The sequence below is a fragment of the Gymnodraco acuticeps genome, unplaced genomic scaffold, assembly GCF_902827175.1.
Source record: "Gymnodraco acuticeps unplaced genomic scaffold, fGymAcu1.1, whole genome shotgun sequence".
Lineage (NCBI taxonomy): Eukaryota > Metazoa > Chordata > Actinopteri > Perciformes > Bathydraconidae > Gymnodraco > Gymnodraco acuticeps.
Genome location: NW_022991760.1, coordinates 1,608,192 through 1,627,001, shown reverse-complemented (window position 1 = coordinate 1,627,001; position 18,810 = coordinate 1,608,192). Strand labels below are relative to the sequence as shown.

The following is an 18,810-nucleotide window of genomic DNA, read 5'->3' as shown; positions in this document are numbered from 1 at the left end:
CTGGGACACTTCCTTCTCTGTATTTGTGGACTCCAAGGTGTGAAATCTTCGAGGTCATAAGTGTCCGACGCAAGTAACTCAGTGTTCCCACACTGTTTAGGCTATCTTCTCAAATATGTTGTTTACTCTCTGCGAAACCAGTTAGATGGGCTGGCAAGAGAGAGGCTCTCTAGAATTGACGTGGCAACTCTACCGTGAAGTCAGAACCTCTGACTCTTGGACTTGTGATGTGAATCCTCCGGCCGTTAACTCCAAATAAACCACCAGTGTTTGACATCAAAGCTACTGCTCCTACCGTGTCTCCTTCCTGAGTCGGTGACTCCCACTGCATAGCTACACAGAAGTTTCCTCTACAAATTGGCGTTGTCGGCAGGATGCCAACAGATCTTCAGATTCTGGTAAGTGTGATTTTCAAATCTACTTTGGACATTGCCTTATCAGAATCTGTGATTGACGGTATCCTAAAATTACCTGTGAAACTGAGCGGCTGTGTTTCGTTTTGGTTAATGAACATTTGGGGATGATAAACCCAGGGAATCAGTGTCTGGGGACTCAGTCCTGGCTGATTTCCTCTGTGTGTGCTGCTCGGGACGGAAGTGCCATACAGGCATGCACAGCTCATGTTTAAAGAGACCTTAAAGAAAGGGCATCAGTGAGGTGGAGCTTCTGTGTGAATTGAAAGCAATGCAAAAGATTTGTACTGGACAAATCGCCGGATTTTGAGGGTCTTAGCGGCCAAACATAGCAGTTGAAAATAAGCAGCCAGAGATATTTACTGCCATCACCTCTCTGTAAAAACACGGCTCCAGCTGCAGCCTTGCGTGTGTGTGTAAAACCTCCCCGTGTGTGTGTGGGGCTGGAGCAGTGCAGGCTGAGAGGGAGAAAGTCACAGCTTATTGCCTATAGGCTTTAACTCACGGCACCACCGTCCTTCAAACGGGACGGTCTAAAAGCACTCGTTGTTTAGGACCGCTTTTCTCATGGTTAGACGGGCCAGCGCGAAGTGCGTGCATCACCCGATGCGCCATGGTTCTCTGGAGCAGGTGGCGGTCAGGAGTGCATACATAAAATTATAGGCTAATTGATCAGAGGTGTGTAGTGGCAAGCAAGCACAGGCAAACTGTGTTTCACCTTGAGGTGAACTCGATGGCGAGTAGATATAGGCTGGTCGTACGGACTACAGTCAACTGAGCTGTTGTTTGGAGAGAAAGGGCAGGGGAAAAGTCTGTGGGCTCCGATCGGGGGGGCACAGCGCCACTAGAAACAAATAGCCTAGTGGTTGTCGCAAGAGGATAAGCTAGTTACCGCTCTTGGACGGCTTTCAGGCACCGATAAATCACTTGTATGCAAGGGTGAGGCGTGAGAAGACGCCCCACTGGAGATAATTCCCCCCCCCCTCTAAGATCTCTAAAATCCGGACTAAATTGAGCTGGATGAGCTTTGCTGTCGCACTGGTGTTTATTACGAGTTCATGTTTTGTTTGTCTGATTGTTTGTATGGGGGGTCTATATTGGTTTGTCCCGCTGTCTTGTGTATGTTTTGTAACAACTAATAATGAATCAGTCCATAGCCAGGGTAACATGAACTAAACTTTAGTTATCTCACCAAAAGTAAATGACTTGAGAAAAATAAAAAGAGTGTTTTTATGTCCTGCCTCTGAGTGCAGGGGAAAATGTAAACAAGAAGCCCACTGTTCAGGGTGAGCGCTAGGTGTAAGAAGAAAATAAGATTATATTGCTTTAAGAATCCATTCTTAAATGGTATTGCTGGTATGTTAAGATATCTTTGTGACCTTGTATAAACCCTATGCCCCGTCCTGCGCCCCGAGACCCTCAGAGACCTGCCTGAGGAGATCAGAGTTGCAAAATCTGTTTTTGTAGGTCAATGTTGTATTATTTGTTTCATTTATTCTTAATCTATGTATTGTATAGTAATAATGAATAAAAACGTAATGTATTGAACACATTCCGAAACAAAGCAGATAAGACAGAACTAGACTCAGACTACTAATTGTTGTTGAAACCTTTTGCGCTGTTGCAGCCAAATGGAAACTGTGTTAATTATTCTGTTCCAACTGGCCACTGGAATCAGGTAATTAATATAAGTTGAAGTTCAATTACAGTTTTAAAAATTGTTTAACATTCTTTATTAAACTGCTTCAAATTATTTCTCGTATCAACCAATTGGTCTCCAGAGACATTACTAAAATTAAAATAGTTGTTAAACTACTGACAAGTTTTCTGAAACCGAGCTTATGAACAACAGAGTAAAGGTTGCTGGTTAAGCCAGGATCAATATATTTGTTGAAGTTTTTATTGTGTGCATAATAAATGTGTTAAATTAATTGAGCAATTCTTTAAAAGTATAATGTTGCAATTTCTTTAAAATAAGTAATTACAGTTACAAAATAGGTGTTGTTTTCCAAGGGCCTCTCTTTCACAGGCACTTTGAATCATAACACTTCCAAGTCCTACAGAGATCAGTATCACTTTGTGTTGCAAGCCAAATCCAGGGGTTCTACTCGAGCCCAATTTTAAATACCATAAAGAAAAGTATTGAACCCAGCTCGAGCTAAATGTCAAATGTATTTAATTAATGTGCAAGTGTTTTGATTTATTTTAAATGTTCCAGTCTAGCTTCCTTCGAGTTTAGTATAAACAACAGATTGGTTCTCATAACATTCTCACTGCTGTGCTGTCCCAAATGTTTTAAACCTTGGGCAGATAAGCACACACACACACACTTTGGATGAGTAATCACTTCATCCAAATTGTAAATTGTTGCCTTCTTTAAAGTTATTAGTAATTCAAGATTAATTATTAAATTAAATGTGGTACATAACATATAATAAACAAAATAACTTTGATTTAATCATTTTGTTCACAACATTAGACCTTGTCCTCTAATCTCTACTAGAATAAGATAAGTGTGCATGTTTGGGTGTGGAACACTCCTGTAATGTACCTAATCTGGTTATCCTTTTCATTACAGAGCTGGGGAAATGGTGTATTGCTTAGATTCGGATTCGTGCAAAGTCCAATTATGACTGACTTTAGTTCTAATGTTAATTTGATTTCAACCCATAAGGAATTATTTAGATTAACTCAACATTTCATATGATGGATTAGTGCTCCACATTTTTCCCACTAATTTGTTGTGCAATTAGGCCAATGGTAAAGAGAGACATTGATGACCTTGTGTCCCTTTTGTTGGTACGTGGTTCCATTCTGTCTATGGCCTTGGACGATTTCACTAAGAATCACCCAGTTCTGACAGTCCGGCTGAGTGCAGTCACAGAGATGCTATGGCTGCTCTACATGAAATGACATTAATGGTCTGGTCCGAGAATGGACAGCATTCCCTGCTTCCAGAGACAATGCCGCTCCTCAAACTGAACAATACTGTCTCACGTGGGCCCCCCCCCCCACCAAGCCATGAACTGAAAGCTTGACATCTGCTTTGAACACCTGGAAGCCTCCCTTGTCACACCAGCACCAACCCTTGGGTCAGTCAGATGGGACTAACGGCTTAATTTAGGGCATTTGGTTCAGAAATATGACTCTCGTTACCGCAGAGTGGGTTGTTTTTTTAAGGCTATTCATACTGCTATGCAGACGATGCCTGTAGGTTGGCAAGCTGTTAAAAGCCCCTACTATTTTTTAAAATAGGCCTAATGTCAGGGGCCTCTTAATGTCTAGTTCTACATGTATTCACATTATATGGACAATGTTTCCACCTGGTAAAACTAAAGGCTGCACAGTACTCAGGCTACAATACGACCATTCTGTTCTGCTCTAACGATTCAATTGATAGATTCTACATCAAAACAATTAGCTTTTATTGTTTCCAATGATAACGTCATTTTAAGTGGAGGAATGCAAACCTGTTTTCAAATGTAAGGTTTTGAATGTGTTTGACATTCCTCAGTAATAACACCCTCAGACACCCAATTCCATTTATGCTATGCCTTCAGTGGTAACTCAGATGTTAAGGGGAAGAAGCTTTTCCTCCCAAATCAGATATGCTTTGTTTTTTTAACAAAGGTATGCATTTCCTGCATAATATATGTTTCTCACAATTGTTTGTTTTTTTGTAAGCTGCACACAGGTGATACTGAGTCTTCTCGAGTAATAGATTACACCATGCTTAAATAGACTCCCAAGTTATTATTTCATATGAGACATATGTAAGAAAGGGGAGGGAAGAGTCAATTATATTGAGTAATTGATTTTATATTGGAACATTTATTTCTCAAACCTATGTTTTATGGAAGAGGAAAATATTTCTGATAAACTAATCTTCTATCAAACGGTAAATGGTGAATTAATATAACATTTAGAATCATTGAGAAGGGGTGATATCCACAGGGACTAGCTCACCTTTAACTTAAAATAACATTTCTCTGCTTTGGACTGATGAGTATATGATTCTTGCATGTTAAATGACTAACACAAACCTTACATTTATGCATGTGCATGTGTTAGGAAGGCTCCCAACTAATTCTGAGGGGCCTATCCTATTTTTGTAATTAAATGATAATGTGCTAATCCATTACCTTGAGTTGTCTGCACTCAGGAAAACATCCCTATCAAGTGTTACCCCAATAACTAGGACAGCTCTGAAGGCCAAGGGTCAGAGAGAGAGGGTCACACTCTCCGGCTGCAGAGGGCACCCCCATCCACGGGCAAGGAGGCACGAGGCCGTTCGAGATGAGAGGATTCTAATCTTCAACTATCTGAGGAGATGGGATGCTTCTTCATCTTTCTGCTCGGTGGGCTCAGGCAGACAACCCTGCGGGACGAGCGAGGACTTCAGAGGCTTCATACAAGGTTCCTTGTTTCTTGGAGGATCAGATGTCTTCCTAACCTCTTCCATCACGGGGGGAGACCTGGATGCTACACTTGGAATACGCAGTTTTGTCTGGTACTGCTCTCAAGCAGATAGCAGAAGGAATGCAGGCAGATGAGCCTCTGTTTCACTGGGGGGATCAACTACAGTGCTCACTAATGAGCCACACAAAAGCAGAGCAATTGGGGAGTTTAAATATGGCGCTCTGAGGAAGAGTTTGAGCCAATCAGCACCTCCGTGCTAATCTACAGTATCAGGATGCCTTTACACACCAGACACTCGTTGTCATAAAGAGAGGAGGAGAACGAGTCAGAAAGACTGAAGGACATGTTTTTCCAGCTCTCGTACAAAGATGAACTTTGAATTGATTTTATATCTTGGATGTTTACAGATGTACAATTAATGACTGTCTTTATATTTCCAAGGACCAGACATGTGTTGAATAGTGGTGATTAATATATTTTTGCCGGATCAGATTACACTTTCGCACTAAACAAAATTAATTCAGATTATAAAGTATTGAATCATAAGATATTTCTACTATTATCACAGATAATGTTAATATCCTTAATCGTCCAGCAATCAGACTTAACAACACTACTCTTTAATGTATTATTCATGCACGGAAAGACCTACAATGATGTTTCAAGTACTGGATTAATTTCAGTTTTGGCCCAAAACTAATATTTATAATATTTCATATAACAATTATGTAGCATATTTGATCCTCAAATTAGAGAAGTATAATTTAAAGAAATTGATATTATACATTCAACATTAGATAAACACAGAAGAATCCTTTCCAAGTACCATAAGTAGCTCAGGTAAGTATGGCTAATAGGAATAATTGATAGACTTAATTTGGTACAGATCAGTGGTAGCATTCACAAATGTAATAATTCAAGGTTTAAAAATGTTTAATCCTTCCTTTCCAGGTTTTTACAAAAGTCTTTGAATATTTGCCTAACTTTTCCTTTTCAGATTTTGAACAATGTACTTGACTAAAATGAATGTATTGATTTGACTAAGTGCCTTACTCTTGACTAATGTGTATTTAAGTAAACGTAAAAGTAATCCTAAAATTGAGGACACTGCACTTTTGCAGATTACAGATTGATCAAATCACCAGTGTGAATTCTATACTCTAACTGTGAATGTTTAGCTGGATCTCTTACGATCCTGAGTTTTAAAATGCTTTTGACTAGTGATTGCCTTGAAGTAAATCTTTAAAGCGGCAAGCTGGTTTTGATTTTATAGTTTGATGAATGAAATTAACTAATGGTAAATGATAAAAGATATTAGTTTAAAAACAAATATTTAGCTATTGTGCACCTGTGTTTTATGTGTGTTCATTATTATGCTTTTGACAAAAGATGATCAAACACTGATGAGAGATGATTTTTTCCTATTATGATTGGCTGTATCAATCATTGTGATTGAATGTTTCAATCTTATTCTACTTTGTGATGTAATTAATGTAAGGTGAGACCACACTCGAATCTGGAGACGCCTATTGAGTTAATTATTGACCAAATTATTATTAGACTAATATTTTTAGGTTATCATAAATGATAAAAAGAGTGGACCGTTAGGGAAATCATTGTCATAGACGCCAAGATGTGACATACAGGACAAACCTTGATGTCTGTTTACCTCCTTTAAGGACACAGGCTGCTTCAGCCAATAATGTTATTGTTCCCATTCTGTGACCGGGCAATACTGGGTCACAGATGGTCTGTGTTGTGGGTACACTGGGACACTTCCTTCTCTGTATTTGTGGACTCCAAGGTGTGAAATCTTCGAGGTCATAAGTGTCCGACGCAAGTAACTCAGTGTTCCCACACTGTTTAGGCTATCTTCTCAAATATGTTGTTTACTCTCTGCGAAACCAGTTAGATGGGCTGGCAAGAGAGAGGCTCTCCAGAATTGATGTGGCAACTCTACCGTGAAGTCAGAACCTCTGACTCTTGGACTTGTGATGTGAATCCTCCGGCCGTTAACTCCAAATAAACCACCAGTGTTTGACATCAAAGCTACTGCTCCTACCGTGTCTCCTTCCTGAGTCGGTGACTCCCACTGCATAGCTACACAGAAGTTTCCTCTACAAAGGGCAGAAAGTCTGATGCACATTTGATCATCTTAAATAACTTATAATCACAACGGGAACAGTTTGCAGAGCTGTGCTTCGTTGACAGAAGTCCAGCCATGCGTCACACCTCTTTTAAACATCACTGTTGGCTGAAATCGTCTCTGGAGAATACATCAGTGTACCCTCGGTTATAGCTCCTCCAGAGAGACTCCTCTCTCCTCTGCATCAGTGTACCCTCGGTTATAGCCCCTCCAGAGAGACTCCTCTCTCCTCTAAATAAGTGTATCCTCGGTTACGGCTCCTCCAGAGAGACTCCTCTCTCCTCTAAATAAGTGTATCCTCGGTTACGGCTCCTCTAGAGAGACTCCTCTCTCCTCTAAATCAGTGTATCCTCGGTTACGGCTCCTCCAGACAGCCTCCTCGATAATCAATCCTCGACGACCCTTTAGAGAAATGTGTTTTCCTTCGAGACGGCGCGCCGACATCCGTTTCCGGGTCGCTGCCGGAGGACCTGGGACGCGAAAATTTGAGAAAAGACAAACGGCTCATTTCCGAGGACTCGCGCGCATCTGCTTGACGCCGGGACGACCGGCTGCCCTCCCCGACAGGCGCACGGACGCGAGGGCCCGCTCATCACTGCGCGCACATGTGCGACCGCAGTTTTAATTATAAATATTTTTTACAATCTAATTCTGTAAAGTAACTAGTAACTTGAAGTGGACTAGTAAGTAGCCTAAAATAAAAATATTTAAGTACAAGTGCCTCTAATACGTGACTAAATGTTCTTTGAGCCTGTCCATCAGAAAACCATCCCTTACTGAGGGGACGTGTGTTTGACTGACAGCCCTCTGGTCCAGTCAAGGGGCAGTGTTTACCTGGGTGGAGTCAGAGAGGCGGAGCTGGTCAGGACAGTCAGGGTCGCTGTAGAGGAGGCTGTTCATGTAGGCGTGGGCCGACTGCTCCACCTCTGATTGGCTGACACCAGCCAGGAGATCCACAGGGAACTTCATCCCTACAACACACAACACAATATACACACGAGTGAGAAGAGCTGCTTAAAAGGCTTCAGAACTAGAACAGGAAGTTGTTAAACTTATCTCATTCTTGTTCAAAAGAAGGGGAAATGGTAATTCTTCAATTTTATGTTAACTAAAATCTGATAGGGATTGAAGGAAGCCTTTGAATAAAGCAGGAAAACAGTATGATCTTCAACTTTGTTTTAAGAACTTGGTTACACAAGGATAAGGACTCAAATGCACGACCCGGGAGCCAAAGGTAAAGTATATTTAATATACTTTATTTGTACAAAAAGGTAACAAAAGAAAATCACTCTTACGAGATGACGAAAAAGGCTTAAACAAGGTACAACAGAAAATCGCTCACAACGTGAGGAACTAAACTTATAATAAGTTTCAAAAATAGGCTTGAATCAAACGAGCAAACGCTGAAGAGCAGAGCTCTGGCATGAGGACAGGACAAGACGAACTGACACTGAACACTGGGAGACTGGGGGATTTAAACACTCAACAACAAGACACAGGTGAAAACAATCAGGGGCGGGGCTGACGCTGATGAGGGCGGGAGAACACATAAGGAAAGGGAGTCAAGGGACCTGAAGTGAGACGTGACAAAAACAAAACAGGAAGTGAAAAACAATACAAAATAAACATGAAACATGACTGATTAACACATTTGGCGGTGCACAACACTTTGATGTGAAAGATGAGGAGAGATGATAGCCCATGTGTTGAAGTGTAATTGTATCACTGTATATATATATATATATATATATATATATATATATCAATAATATGTACATTTGAAATGTATGTTAATTAATTTGTATTTTGATCCTTTGGCAACATCGTTTTGTTCAACTTTCATGCCAATAAAGCCCCTTTGAATTTGATATCATACTTAATCTATCTAGAAAAATCCGTGGCAGAAAGGAAGGAAGTTAAACTACCAATTCTGGTGTGTGTACTGAGTGATAAGGCAGTAATGAAAAGTTTGATATTGGAATATTAATATTTAATATTGTTGATTTCTCTCGTCAAAGTACTACTGACAACAACAGCTCACGATTATGTTATTTCATACATATAATTGTAAAATAATTTCCAAAAACACCTGTTGGCCTTAGTTTTGATCAAACATTGCTCAAACAGGACATATTTCTCCGTCAGACATTTCCACAGTATCATGTGTAATAAAGCAGTGCTTGTTATAACTCGTAACTGATTGCTTCCTTATGCAGTCATTAACGATTTTTCTAAATCATCACCAGCCCTTTATTAGAAATGATCGAACTAAATCTCTACTCACATTGGTGTCCTTACACCACCAGATACACTGACAAAACGGGAACGTTGACTTTAATTAAGTACAATTTCAGTGTAACACCACATCCCCCCCCGACCCCTGCACATGCCTCTGAGCCAGCAGGAGTCATGCACCTGAACTTAACCTGCCACAACTAATGCGGATAATCCTCAGTGACCTCATGCTCATTAACTGAGACTCACTTTCAAAATGTAGCTTTAGTTAGAATAAGAAATCAACTTTAGTTTCTGCTTACTAGTTATTATGAATAGACCGTTTGATTCATTAAGATTGACTGACAAAGAATGGAGATAACGTTGCTAATATGCAGTTTGTAACTTGAGAAAAATAATTATTCCGTTACAATTACTAGTAATCCGTAAAAGAATGTTATCAGTAACCTTATCTTAGTATCAAAATATAAAAGTAGTGGAACATGAATCTGTTTTGTGACTTTTGGATTACCTTGTTATCAAATGCAATGCAAATAAATAAAATACAACAATAAGAAGGTTTTTATTTAGGTTAATTGAAAATAAGAAAACCAAGATACTTATCATCAAACATGATTTTACGTATGGGAAAAGCTGCCTTTCACTCAGCATATTCTAGTCTACACCAACACTGAAACACATGAGCAAATACTACAGTTTAAAAAAGCAGAAATAGAATCTGAGCTGACAGAAAATGCTCCATTTTAGTACAACTGAAAGGTAATACAGTTACCTTTTTTTGTATCGTGATAACATAATCCCGTTATTGTGATCAATTACTCCCCAAGCCTGCTAGTATGTCAAGTAGAGTCAATGTGTCGTGCCTGTGCTGTGTTCAATGCATCTGCACTGTCTGAGTATTTGCCAATCAGCGTGCTCCAACAAGTCATTCAATACTTATTGTGCAATTAAACACTTTGAAGGTTGTTTAAGTATTTAGGGCAGGGATGGGCAACTTTGATGGTGGTGGGGACCACATAATGTATGTACTGGCCACCAGGGGGCCGCAGATTCACTTGGAACACACACACAAATTCCATGTATTGTATGTAATTATTAACAAATATACTAAGTCGGACATCTTCATTCACATTTTACAATCTTTCAGGGAACATCCTCTAATAAGCTCACTAAACAAATCAGTTCACGAAATCTTATTTCATTTTTACAAGTGGCATGTTTGTATTGAACAGGTTATTTAACAGTGGAATAAAACTATTTTAAACTATTGGAAAGCACGGAAAGTGTGTGTGCATTCAGATTAACCATTAAGATGACATACACATGAAGTCATGAACACTACCCCAGACATTAGTTGTCTGACTTGAACCTAAGACACTTGTAGCCTGTCTCTGCATTCCCCTTATTCCACAATGAGGGGAATGTCAACACAGACACCTGCCAACCAAATCTGCTGTTCCACAGCGCCGCTCCCCCTCCCTCCCACTGAAATTATGAATGTACGTGTATAGTAATCATAGATAACACGGCAGGGTCGGTGACAGTTTGTTTTCATCTGATTTCAAATAAACAAAGTCTTGATTTTTAGAATATTAAACTTGTTTCGCCAAATTCAGATGATAAATACAACTTTGAAGCTTGTAAAGGCATAATTACAAGCGGTAACTTAACGTCACAGCAGGCATAACAACAGCCGGTGTTTCTTGTGAGTGTTTCCCCAGGAAACAAACACAATACACACAAATGCGTCACAGATTATTTTGCGGTATTTGGCTGCCAAACAAAATCATGTACGCAGCTCGCGATGTAACTAGGAGTCTAGTGGATGTACTACAAGTAAAAACATTTAAATATATATTTTAATTAATTACGTTATTTATAAATTAATCTGAGGGCCGCAAAAATAAGAGGTGGGGGCCCCCGGGCCGCCATTTTGCCCATCCCTGATTTAGGGTATAAAATCAAACCCGTGAGATCTTTTGCATAGATCAGGGGTAGTCAAACTTTTTTGTCCGGATCAATGCCAGTAAAGTCCCCCCCCACCCCCGGAGCGGAGCAACGAAACAGTTATCTCTCTCCCCCCCCCCTCCCCCCAGAGTGTAAAGGCCGAGGGGTAATACTGAATTTAGTTTTGACGGAAATGTTACGATCCTGTCCGTCACAATGACGGGCAGTGAAAAAGTTTAGCGCAACCTCTGGCATGGGGCCCCCTTGAGGGGGTTTCCCGACATGTCGTTGCAGTAAATTAAAGGGTGTTTCATGTTGTTGTTGCTGTGGACCTTCTTAATCTTTTTTTGTTTTTTTTTAAAAAGAAAATTTAATTTTGAAATTGTTACATTTATTCTGGTTTGTTTTGTGTTTGTATCTTTTATTTTAAATGTATTAATTCATTGTATGTTTTGTGAGCTGAGCTGTGTGGTTTTATATGTTATGTATCTCTCTGTACAGCACTTTGGTCTGGAGGTTTTAAAGTGCTATATAAATAAAGTTGGATTGGATTAATCTACTTTATTTGGGGGCCCCCTTCTGGTCCAAGCACTTGCCTGTCGGTAAACGGCGCCCCTGTATACACACACACATTCAATACATACATACAGTATGTTGGCTTGAACTAGTGGGAGAAATGGCACTGTTTGTCTGTAGCCAATGCCTTGAACCTCGGCAAAAAAGGCATTAGAAGCATTAGAAAGTCAAGGTAAACTTGCGGTTAACTTGCGGTCTGCAATGCGTGTCACGCTCGCGCACACAAATAAATATATATGTACGTTCATTCTCACAACGCGTCAGACACAAGAAAATATACATTAAAGGATACCTATCATGCAAAATGCACTTTGTGATGTCTTTTATACATAAATATGTGGCCCCGGTGCGTCGGGCAACTCACGCAGCGTCAGAAAATAAAACCCTCTCTCTTTTCCTCCGTACCCAAATCTTTTAAAAACAGGGGTACAACGAGCGGATACAGATTTGCTGCCAATCTGACGTAAAATCGGCAGCGGACCCACAGAAGATTGCTAGCAAGCCTCGCTAACACTCAGAGCTAACCTGTACTGTAGAGCACATGTGTTTAAAAAGCAGTAAATAAAAAAAGGAACTCACCTTGTGATAAACCCGCAAGAGAAAAAGCATTTGAGCTCCATGCTGTTTCAGAAATAATCCTTGACGTAGTTTAAACAGGATGGCGTTTTATCACAGCAGAATTTTACTTTATCTCCGGTATAATTCTGATCAGGCATTAGCTCCGACTCCTCTTTTTTTTTTTTTTTTTAAAGCTAAGGACCCAAAATCCACGTTTCTCTAACAGGGCTGCAATAGAGGGGTATGAGCAGTATGAGGCATGGCTACAATGGGTGAACTGTTTGGTATTTTAAGCAAAAAACGTCACAGACATGTTTTGTATAGGTATGGCCCTACAATATATTTTTCAAATATAGCATAATAGGTCCACTTTAATCAGAATCAGAAATTATTTTCTTTCTTTTTTATAATGGGACACAGGGTTCGGTCCGGATTGATTTGCAATTCGGTCCGGATCTGGACCTTGGTCTGGCAGTTTGAGAAGCCCTGGCATAGATGGATAACTGTTATAGCTTGATTTCTTTGTTGATTATTTTACATGAATTTGGATTTGAAGTATTTCAATTAAGCCCCCTTGAAGTATTTCAAGGGGGCTTAATAAATACAGCAAATATATATTTCAGAGTATAAACTGTTTGACCCTCAGAGTTAGACAGACAGCTACACATGTGACACCACTAATCCACTCATACTACAATGAATGATGTGTAACAGGCAAAGACTAAACCAGCCTGACTAGCTTCCACACACACACACACACACACACACACACACACACACACACACACACACACACACACACACACACACACACTTTGCATCCATTACTGCAGGGTAGTTTGGAGTTATGCAATACTAGCATGCTGTAGTGTAGTCAGAAGCAAAGAGGGTAAACAACTGTGATAGCTTCAGGGGGTTGCAGAGTGGAGCTGGGGGAACATACCATTAACACACACACACACACACACACACACACCACACACACACACACACACACACACACACACACACACACCCAGGCTCCAACAGCTGTCTGCAGACACATACATGAACACAGAGTCTCATTCAAACTTTCCCTCCATGTTGAACACATGTTCATTGTTGTAGGACAAGCACTGGGTTGCGTATGTCAGCAGTAAAGTGAATTGTAGATTTTAATTTAAACTAACACATCACATTTTTTGGGCCTTATTCCACTCAAACTGTTTATGTACAACTCAAAAATAACATAATGATTTAGCGCAAGCTCTCTGCAGAACGAGTCAGCATGTAAACTGAGGGGGGGGGGCATTGTCAATGCCTACACATGTCTCTCAACAACATCTAAACAACCTAAACGCAACACCTCACCAATCTCACACAGAGAGCTTGCAAGAATGGACCCATTGTTCAACCCCAAAGTACAAATATAAAGTTAGCAAAATAACATATTCCTTTCAACAAACATATAGGGTGCTTCAATAAAAGTAGCATCCATCCCGACACATTAACATCCCCCTGTACTGTCACCCTTACACACTGTCATCTTTAGCATGACCAGCCAAGCAGAAGGTCCAGTGTGTGTGGGATTGTTTGAATACCACTGAATCATCCACAAACCTCTGTTCTGAGCTGTCCTGATATCCATACAGAGAACAGGAGTTGGCTATGAACTTTTAAATGCACACTGATGTGTGAATATGTGATTCTAATTGATACATCATTTCATTTGTGGGAGAGAAACACAGGGATGTTAGCCTTTGAAGACCATTGACATACCCCTTTAAAGGTGTGCAGTTGAGACCAAATGACGGTAGAGTTTGTAAGAAGGCTGTATTCTACGATCTACTTTATGTGCACAGTGTAGCTGCTGGTGCCATCCCATCACAAGATGATCTGCAGTTCATTTTTTGGGATCATCGATGTATGAAGACACACTTTTTGCGTTTTGTTCCCGTTTTGCTGGAACAGCTGCAACAGGGACTAAAAAAATCTTTATACTGGCAAATACAAATAACGGCAACAAGGATGGATATGAAACGTTAACCCAAAGATTGATGTGATTGGCACACACACATAACTTAACTCTTACACACTGGCAGATTCTAAATTGAACAGCTAACAATACGGTGCTAGTTTTAAGCTGACCACATTGAGATATTCTGGGACATAAATGCAAGCTGTTTTAAAATGTTTCATTTTATATATGTGAAGGAGAGTAGCCAAATGTATTTAATAAAAATCCAACAGAGGCCACATGTACACACCCACATCCAGTATGTATGCTATCTTGCTGTGCCTACTGACACACACACACACACACACGCACAAAAACACACTGTCACTGAGCATCCCCGGCCAAGCAGAAAGTCCAGTCTGTCTGTCTGTGTGTGTGTGTGTGTGTGTGTGTGTGTGTGTGTGTGTGTGTGTGTGTGTGTGTGTGTGTGTGTGTGTGTGTGTGTGTGTGTGTGTGTGTGTGTGTGTGTGTGTGTGTGTGTGTGTGTGTGTGTGTGTGTGTGTGTGTGTGTGTGTGTGTGTGTGTGTGTGTGTGTGTGTGTGTGTGTGTGTGTGTAGATAGATGCTGAAAGCAGGCCCAGTGCTCCCTCAGGCAAGGAAGAGGACAATACCAAGAATGTACCCATAACCCAGACTGTATAATAACAATTTCTACAGTGGGCAACACGCCCAACACTATCAAGATGTTAGGTAGAAACCATAAAGCTGGTCAATGTATGGTTAAAGTGCTAAATTATTATGTAACTGACTATGATAGCATATAATGTGAATTGATTGGTGCAATAATGTTGCATTTGACCACTTCCGGTTACCTTTGGAGACAATGTTTTTTTGAATGCGTTTGTGTTTAGAAGCCTGAAATAAAGTCTGAAGAGATTATCAAGTTTTGTTCTACAACATTAAACAAGCCAGTGAACACCCCACTGGTAAATATCTGAAGCTCCTATGTGTGATACAAAAAGTGGTTGCTGTCTTAGGAGACTATAATACAATATAGTCTAACTGCAATATGAAATCCTATGGAAAAAGTCCCATTGCCTTTGTTGAGGGATCCCTTGCGATGCTAATTTCCAGGTCGGCCTAAAAAATATGTCATCACTGCACCGCTCTATTCCTTTATATAAAATGTAAACCAGTTTCTGTAAAGGCAGTAACTGATCCTCAAATACTGAAAGTATCACATACCATGATTGGCGATGATTGATCACGGATGCAATGGTTAATTTTCCCTTTGGCCCTTTTTGTCATCTGCCCATGTCGGGTGTGCACATAGATTTAAAAAAGATGGACATACATTTGACAAAACAAGACATTAGTTCTAGTGAAAGAACAGATTGGAGTTTCCAAGATATATAAAGTGATTTAAGGCTCATTAGGCAGAGGGACATACTCACTCAGACTCAATTCTCAAACAATTCACTGCCTTTGTACAGATTGTAAATCTAAACAAAACTCAACTCTTCACTAACATGTGACATATAAAGGTTTCACCCTGACTACAGTTAAAGGGGAGGGTATTATCCTAAGAAAGGAGTAGGGGATGTTGACTATTTGTTCATTTCAGTGACTCTTTAACTGTTTTAGTTTTTTGTTTCCTGTTTGCAGAGGGGATTCCTAACTGAGCAGTTTGGCCTTTAACCTGTGCGGCATCAACATCCTTTCTGCTTAGGATACAACTGTAAAAGTAAAAGGTGCACATTGAAAAAGGTTCTGAGGCTTTGACACACACAGACATGGCCGTACCCACCATTGAGGTCAAATAATTTTGAGGTGTATATAATAAAACGTGTGAAATAACTTCACATAATTAACAGGGTTCTTTGTAGTACTTCCATTTACTGGCGGTGGGGGCAATGCACAACTAAGTAGCCTACATTAAAGCAAACAGAAGAAGACAACATCAATTTATCAACAAACAGCCACAGTCCGGACTTGTACCCATGGATGTATAATAAGGGAAGGTGAAATAAATACTTTACATTAAGTTATTTTCGTGTTGTGTAAATAATGATGTAATGCTTTTTGCCCAGAGTAAAACGCTTTTGTGTGCACAAACTACAGGTGAACAGCAAACACCAGTGTGATTTTGGTGACAGTACGACTATTTTGGACAAAGTTATAGTGGGGGTGCCAAATCCGGCAGCACCAACACCTGGCCTGCCACATGTGGAAGCCCCTCTTTAGTTTCTCACCTGCTGAGCCCAGAGTAAAATGCTTTTGTGGGGGGCCTGCCCACGAGCTCCCCTAGCATGTTTTGGACCTCGGTATTAAGAAATCCTGGGTACGGGCCTGTCCACAGACACACACATATTCCAAACACAATGTCTACACTGTATGGCTCATTCTTCTTCAGTTAATAATATGCACAAAGCAGACTTGCATGTTACAGGCCGGGAGAAATGTGTTGGTAAAACCTTTACATCAGATAGAACTTCAATCACAAGTGCTGAGTGTGCACTTTATCTCATTAACGATCAGCCCGACGAGCATCTAAAACCGCGCGAAACTAAAAAGGGTACAAGGAGTTCCAGAGGACGGTGGTTGTGACTGTGGCGCGCGCGCGTGCGTGCGTGCGTGTGTGTGTGTGTGTGTGTGTGTGTGTGTGTGTGTGTGTGTGTGTGTGTGTGTGTTGGTGGTGGGTGTGTGGTGTGTACTCTAAGCTCGGAGTGAGTGATGAAGACTCCTCTGTTGTCCCAGCAGCAAATACTTCAGCATCACATTTAAATGAAAATGCAGACTCAACACTCATGCTGCAAGTCTGTACCATTCTGTTTTTTTACAAGAGTGAAAACACGCAAATAATCAACTTCAGTTGTTACAAATGTCCACAAATAAAATTAAAAGGCAACAAAAGTTGTCCAAAATCATGACGAAAGAATGAATACAAATGTTAAAATATAACTTGTTGACGGCATTATGTTAAGGGTCTGTGCGCAGGTATAGCTTCACGTTCGGGTGGAGGAACATTTTGTTCCCGATAAAACGGCCGGGATAATGTTCAGTTTTTGGCCGGCAGCTCAGTGCGTGCGGCCGGAGAAACTTCCAGAGCGGCGGCCTGAAGCACTTACATGCAGAGAACTGCTTTAACACGAACTGCTGCTGAATACACTCCATGATGCAGCGTCCTCCTTTCTATCCTAATTCCATTTACAGCGCACAGAGAATAAACAAAGCACACACACCCCCCTCTCACACTCACACAGAGACGGGCCGAACCGAGCCGAACCGCGGAAAAAACATAAACTCACCTTGATTCTTCACAGGACGCTTTCCTTTCCTTAAAAACTCTCACTCTGCACTTTAAACTCCGTCAATACGCTTGTGATTTCTTGTGTTAATAAATGCGAGGAGACGCTCTGCGCATGCTCGGCTCCAGCCACCAATCCCATGCAGCTGCTTTATATAACTACAGAATAATCCAATGTAACCCCAATAATCCTTGAGTGACTTCATCACGACTTCATTCACTGATTCTGTTTATATATCTGTATAATGAGTGAATATAGTATGTGCTGATAATAACATCTATACAAACTTGGTGTAGACATACTATTTCAAAGACACATTTAAATATTAATTAATTGTCTATAACACATGTAGAATATTGAAATGTTCATTTATTAATACTTTTTAAAGTCATGTCACTATAAAGCAAATACTGTGACTCAAAGAGACCATTTCAGAGCCAAATCAAGAATTAAAGGATTTAAAGAGTTCACCACTAGTAGGCTATAGCATTTATATTTTATATTAGTGACTTTTCTCCTTCTTTGCAGTTTTCTTTTCCAAAGTGTTGAACAATCTAGAACAATGCAAGGGTTTTGTTATTTAAAGATTTAATTATTTCCAACATCGGCATAGTGTGAGCATAGATAACACAGACAACTATTAATACTATGAAAAGTCTATAGAACTGTGAAGGAATGACTGTCCCACTAAGAAAGAAGTAGGCCTATTTATATAATTATTGGTTAAACCAAAACAAATACCAATACATTACAAAAAACAGCAGCGATAACTCTAGTATGATACTGTATAAATATAATGAAGTAAAAGGATCAATAAAATAAGTGATTGGAAGTATAAAGCTATGTACAAGTAAATGTACAGAGTTACATTCACAGATGCTGTCATGTAATTTTGTTCATTGTGTTCAATTTCTCAAGTGTCCCAAGACTTCTGAATTGTGAAGGAAATTGTTCTTATAATGGAAATGAGAATGCAGGCATTGTCCTTCGTTGATCAAAAAACGTAAAGGTCCCATGTCATGCTTTTCCGGTTATTACCCATCCCCTTGTGTGTTATGAAGGTTTTTATGCATGTAAACGGTCTGCAGAGTCACAAACCCTGAAAGTACAACCTGCGAGTAAAACTCTTAACACAGAAAATACCTCCCCAAAACGCCTCGTTGGAGATTTCTCATTGTCTTCCTGGGTGTAGGGATATTACGGAGCCCCCTAGGGGACATGGAGAAGAAGAAAACAAATTATTTGAAAAAAAAAAATAATAATAATGTTTTGC

General features: G+C 40.1%; 1 protein-coding gene across 3 annotated transcripts in view; it reads right to left on the bottom strand.

The window, feature by feature from the left end:
• LOC117534977 (trichohyalin-like) overlaps positions 1 to 17,667 on the bottom strand; it is a 47,693-nt gene extending 30,026 nt beyond the window's left edge. For all 3 annotated transcript variants that reach the window (XM_034199271.1, XM_034199273.1, XM_034199272.1), the window contains exons 1-2: positions 17,538 to 17,667; positions 7,813 to 7,949 (exon numbers count right to left, since the gene is read on the bottom strand). In XM_034199271.1, the coding sequence (XP_034055162.1) occupies positions 7,813 to 7,947 (135 nt within the window). In that variant the 5' untranslated portion in view covers positions 7,948 to 7,949; positions 17,538 to 17,667. The remainder of the gene's footprint in view (positions 1 to 7,812; positions 7,950 to 17,537) is intronic.
• Between the last annotated feature and the right edge of the window lie 1,143 nt (positions 17,668 to 18,810).